General features: G+C 31.3%; 1 protein-coding gene across 1 annotated transcript; it reads right to left on the bottom strand.

Annotated features, from left to right (window-relative positions):
- Window positions 1-260: 260 nt before the first annotated feature.
- LOC121762734 (40S ribosomal protein S14-3) lies at window positions 261-2,678 on the bottom strand. The gene is made up of 6 exons (XM_042158713.1): window positions 2,554-2,678; window positions 1,695-1,814; window positions 1,462-1,507; window positions 830-915; window positions 601-730; window positions 261-495 (listed from the first exon to the last, which is right to left on the bottom strand). Exons 1-6 carry the CDS (start codon window positions 2,554-2,556, stop codon window positions 428-430), a joined length of 453 nt encoding a protein of 150 aa, XP_042014647.1. The 5' UTR covers window positions 2,557-2,678; the 3' UTR covers window positions 261-427.
- Between the last annotated feature and the right edge of the window lie 3,601 nt (window positions 2,679-6,279).

Genomic DNA, 6,279 nt, shown 5'->3' with positions numbered 1-6,279 from the left:
AAAATGTTAAAAGCTCGAGAAAGTTAATCTTGAATAAATGAACAGTACTCCCCACCTTCGTTTTGTTGACCAAAAAATATTGTACATAAAACAATCAAATCTTTAGAAAATCTTGAATGTAAAATTGCAATATATGAACTTCGTAATCGATTGTGATCTAGGCATAGATGAAAATAAAAGGAGTAGAAACCATTAACAATTCTAATTTATAACTAAAAACCAAATTAATGCCAATAAAGCAATGATGGGCAATGTTAAGCTAGTTCGAGCAAAAATACTAGTAGTAGTATTTCATAATTGGTCGATGTCGCAGAGTGAAAACATCAATGGTTTTTGGTAGAACTATAAAATTTTCAAACACTGGGTAGAAATAAGAAACTCCATAAAAATGAAATGAACCACAGATAGAATGACCAAAATGACAAAATTACAGCCTTCTTCCCCTTCTACCACCCTTTCTGCGAGTGCTGTCAGTTGGAATTGGAGTCACATCCTCTGCAAGTGTAACCGTGCCGTTTATGAAAAGTTCCATTGAATGAAATGAAACATGATTAAAAAAAGGCATCAAAACATTCAGACATCAACAAATTTTTCCCATACCTATACGGCCAATCTTCATGCCAGAACGGGCAAGAGCTCTGAGCGCAGACTGAGCACCAGGACCAGGAGTCTTAGTTTTGTTGCCACCAGTAGCACGAAGCTTAATGTGAAGGGCGTTGATGCCAAGTTCCTGATATGTTGCCCATGGATCAGTTATACAGAAAGCAGACTAATAGTTTCATGGCATGTTCTGTAAGGATAGCAAGTTTAGGATGGAATATCATAGAACCTTGCATCTCTGAGAAATATCTTGTGCAGCAAGCATAGCTGCATAGGGAGATGATTCATCCCTGTCAGCCTTCACCTTCATACCACCTAAATATAAAAGAGAAATTTGAAAATCTAATCAATCAAAGATATAAAGTAGTACTAAGAAATTGAGGTGGGTGCTACTTGAAATGGAAAGTTCTCAATCCTAAGTTCCTAGAGACCAAGCCATCAAAGCAGACATGGAATAAGATATAAACACATCAATGCTTCAAATAAAAGAGTGTTTCAACAATTTTCACTGGCAACACTGATCAAACTTTGCTTTCTATACAAAGCATGCATCTCCACCCCAAAATGGTGCCAAGGTACAGTGTGCAATTTGATATTTGTTCAAACTTTCCACCCCAAAGTTCCAATCTATATCCTTCTGATAGAAACTTATTGAACATTTGTAGCTGAAGTGCTGAACTATTGGGAGATTTTAAATCAAGCTAATTGCTATGGGTCATTAGTTATAAAAGAGCATTAAAAAAATTTGAATTCACTTGCTATTCTTTTTATAAAGACTACAGATGGCTACATTTTCAAAAGTACATATAACAAGAGGTAAGTACAAGTTAGCCAAGAGCCACTATAAATACTAAGCAATACCTGTTATACGAACCATGGTTTCTCTCCCAGACAAATCAGTCACATGCTGCAAACAAGGGTGACCAAAAGTAAGGGTGACTGAATATTTTAATAAAAATAATCATGTAAACAAGGAGAATAATACGAATAAATTGATATCATTTCAATTAATAAAATTAAAAGTAATTACAGTAGTTGGCGGTAGCCCTTCACCCAATTGTAAATATATGCTAATAAAACATTTTTGCACTCACGATGAATGTATCATTGAAAGAGGCAAAGATGTGGGCCACGCCAAACACAAGCTCCCCATCTCTAGTGGCAGGTCCAAGAGTGACATTATCTTCCTTTGGCTCCCTGGTCTTTCTCTTCGACTATAAAATTCAAATAAATGATTAAGTAGACAGTTAGTCACACACTTACATTTCTTATCAACAACATAGTAACAGTAAAACAAGAACGACTTCATCAAGCAGTAACTCAAACACAAATGCTCATTTAGAGTGATTTAAGGATTGATGGTAAAATCCTAAATTCCAATCGGCCACTAAGGCTGGGAAACAGGAAAAGTAGAAAGTCGTGTACACAAATAAAATGGAAACTCCTGAGCACAAAACATCAGCAGAATCAGATTAAATCAAAAAATTGTTTAACGTGTAGATTCGCATTATTTTTATTTATTTTAATCTAGAAAGCATACATTAATAGTATCTTCCCCCAATTAGCAAAGGCAATGACAATAGTAAAACAACAGAATGATCCAATCAAAGGCATGCTATTGAAAAGCGACCCAAGTTATCTGCCATAAACACTTATTTCAAAAATTCAGGTAATGCAGCCAAAAATCCAGATTAAACTGAATAACAGGACATGCATCAAAGCGGTGAATGAGAATTCAAATCCAAAGGAAAAAGTAAGCAGAATCGCAATCATACATGAGAATTCAAATCCAAAGGAAAAAGTAAGCAGAATCGCAATCATACAAAACAATACGATTTTACATATCGAAACAAATAGATAGAAAATTTCAATAATAGATGTGACATATATTTTTGAAAAAAAGAGAACACAGAAACATAATATCATAAATCTATCATAAATCTAAGGATTTACCATGGCTGCGGCTACTGAGAAAGGGAAATTGGGCTTCGCTGCTTCACAACTCCGGAAAAAAAACCTAGTGGGGAATTGCAGTGAGAGTATTCAACTCATGTTAGTATTAGCATTTTATACCTCGGGGGGCTAGGGTTTAGAATGACCGGTGCAACTGATATGACCAAAATGCCCATCTACTTTGAGTTTAATTAAAACTTTCATAAGATCGATTAATTAATTTTAAAAAGTTCAATTAACAAAAAAATTAATTTTAAAAAGTGGTTGATATCACTTTTTATTTCGATATCACTTTTAGAAACTCTCCATTTAAAATAGATCACAAATTTGATGAATAATAATTATATTATTATTAAAAAAATATGGTTGATAATTATCACTTTTCATAGTAGAAACGGATCCATATCTGTTTTAAAAAGTGTCCATTTAATTAGACCATAAATTTGTAGTATTTGATAATGTATTAAGAGCATCCACAATAGCGGACTAGTCGACGCCCTAGACATTGGCGTGCGGCTAGAGCGTTTGGCTAGTCCGACGGACGAAAAACCAACGCCCAAGAGCTAGGGTGTGGACTAATCGGCTAGCCGATCACCAGCCTCCTATTGCGAGGCAAGCGATCGGCTAGCCGATTTTTTTTTATTTTTTTATTTATACTCTATCTTTATAATTCACTGCACTCATTTTTTAATATTTGACAAACACCAATAATTAAAATGAATTAATCGTATTTGTCAATTTATTTGTTGGGCTAGGGCGTTGGCTATGCTATTACTATCCTAATGCCAGGTTGTTGTTTTGTTAGACTAGTACTAGGCTGTGCGAAAGACATGATGATGTGGCCGAAGGAGTTTTTGGATATGCTATTGCTAGCCTATGTTTATTGTGGATGCTCTAATGACATAATATTGATAATGAATAAATGATAGTAATAATAACTACTGAATTTTTTTATTATTATTAAATCTAGACAAAGGGCACTCTCGTATAATAATACTATGAGTCATTTGATTATCATGAGTATTTATGATTAAAAGTTATGGCTAATCTTATTTTTAATTCAATTGCATTTTTCTCAAAAACTTTGTTACGATAATAATGTTAAATTGTATTCCCTCTGTTCCATAATAGATGGCATAGTTGGAGAATGTCACGGGATTTTAGGAGATATTGTTTTATATGTTAGGTGGAGAGAAAAATAATATATTTATATTAATGAGATAGAGAACTTTTTCTAAAAAAAAAAGAAAATGTGACATCTTTTGTGTGACAAACTAAAAACGAAAATGTGACATCTATTATGAGACGGAGGGAGTAGTGTCTTATTATTAACCATCTCATCTTCATCCATATTACATTTAATTCAATCATTGACAGATATTATTGTAACTTATCCAATATTGTGGATCTCACTATATTCGAATGACGCTTAGGCCATGTTTGGCTGGCGGGAAAGTAAAGTTGGCAAGGAAAATGATTCCGGGGAAAATAAATCCCGGGAATATGATTTCTAATAACTTTACTTTCCTGTGTTTGGAAAATATCACGATTTGAAAGTATATATTTGATTTAAACACTAAACTAAAAATATACTTATCATTTTTTATTTATAAAAAATAATAATACATATTATTTAATAAATTATTAATTACAAATGATAATAATTATATTATTTTATTTATTATTACGATGGATAGTTTAAATATGGATTATACATCATAATATATAATAATATAATAATAAATAAGATTATTATTATTATTATCATCACTATATTTACTTAATTTTTAATTGAATAAATTTTATAATTTAAAATTTCACTACAATTTTATTGTTAATTACTAATTTATAAATTAATAATTATTATATTATTATATAATTATAATTATATTTAATTATTTAATAAATTATTATTATTATGATAATAAAAATAAAAATAAATATTAATAATATAGTTATAATTATGATAATTTGAATTATAGTTATTTATTATCCTGAAATTAAGTATGGTTTATACTTTTAAATTATTTTTAAAACATTATAATAAATAATAACAATAATGATAATAATAATAATAATAATAATCAACTGTACTATATTGCATTAAATATGTAAGAATCCTAAAACTAGGAAAAAGAATACCTAAGAAAAGTTAGGATTCAGAATCCTGAAAAGTTGTACTAACTTTCCTTGTTTCAGGATTTTGATTACTTTCTCAGTTTGATTAAAAACGGAAACAAACACAGGAATTTAAAATTTAAGGAATCAAATTACTTTCCTAGACAGAATCCTGGCAACCAAACATGACCTTAGTAAATAATGACTAAAAGTAAGGGTGATTAAATATTTAAATATGAATAATCATGTGAACATGAAGATAAAATATTAATCAACGACCCTATAGGATCGATCACTATGGAGGGTCGATCGGCCCTCTCACCACAATGGAGGGTCGAACGACGACCCTATAGGATCGACCAAGGCCGATACATCGGCCATTTGGGGGGAGATGAGGAGGCCGATCATCACTGGCGTATCCAGTAAGGAACAAGTACAACTGTACCCCTAAAACTTCGAATAATACATACTGAAATCCTCTTTGCAATATTAACTATCAGTGGTCTAGTGGTATTAGCCTTCCTTGGTAAAGTAGGGGCGTGGGTTCGATTCTCCGTAGCCCTAATTTCAGCTTGTTTCTTTAACTTTCATCTACTTACCTTTTATATTTTACACTCTCTTTTATGGATTTATATTTTCATTTTTATAATTTAAATAAATTTATCTTTTAGTCTTATTTTTTACGCTCTTCCCTAGTTCTTTTATGGCTTTGGTTTTTAGACTTTTATAAACTAAAATGAAATTTTCATTGGAAAATATAAGCATGCATTATGTCCTTTCAATAATTGAGGTTTTGCACAAATAAGTCAAAACATGATTTTTGGTAATGATAGCACATTTTACAAAAGCTAAAATAAATTTTTTATAATATACTGTACAAATGTAAGAGAAGTCATCTAAATAGTACTAGTGATACAAGAAGTTAATCAATTTTTTATGCATAATAATTTTTTTAAATAAACATTTTAACTAAAGAACTAAATAAAAAGAAGGAAAAATAATTAGTAAGATTTTAAAGTTATACGTCATTGTAATGTCGTACCCCCAAACTAATAATCCTGGATCTGCCACTGCCGATCAACTGCCCCTCCGTCGCAATGGTTGGCCGATGGGAGCCGATATAGAAGGCCTCTCCATCGGCCAACCATAGTGAGTGCTCTCACATCCACTAACTCATTTAACTCATATTTTATTATAAAACTATTATATAAAAGTGGGACCCATATTTAACTAATTTTTTCTAACTCACTTTCATTTACATTTCTTAAAACCCGTGCAGGAACCAAAGTGGATAATTTATAGGGAACAGAAGGGGTAGATAAATGATGCACTATTTATTAGCACTAAAAATACCTACAAGTTTACAGGGTAGATCTAGTATAGCTAAAGGTCAGTAACGGGATATCGAACACAGGGAATTAGATTGCAACTGACTATCATATACTAAGTGTCATATACTATTTAAAGACACGGATGTTTTTTTTTGTTTGATTTTATTAAACTAGACTGAAAAATAAATAAACAAATAAAAAGAAAGCATATAAACAATGATACAAAGCAGGCATAGGAATGTAGAATATTAGGATCCAAAACACAATCGACTTTCTT

This window comes from Salvia splendens, chromosome 13 (assembly GCF_004379255.2).
Source record: "Salvia splendens isolate huo1 chromosome 13, SspV2, whole genome shotgun sequence".
Classification (NCBI taxonomy): Eukaryota; Viridiplantae; Streptophyta; class Magnoliopsida; order Lamiales; family Lamiaceae; genus Salvia; species Salvia splendens.
Note: the sequence above shows the minus strand (reverse complement) of the source record. Positions and strands in the feature narration are given on the sequence as shown.

Coding starts and splice junctions, on each gene's coding strand:
- LOC121762734 (XM_042158713.1), bottom strand. Junction 731..829: donor ATATTTCTCAGAGATGCAAG/GTTCTATGATAT, acceptor GCAACATATCAG/GAACTTGGCATCAACGCCCT. Junction 496..600: donor CATGAAGATTGGCCGTATAG/GTATGGGAAAAA, acceptor TTACACTTGCAG/AGGATGTGACTCCAATTCCA.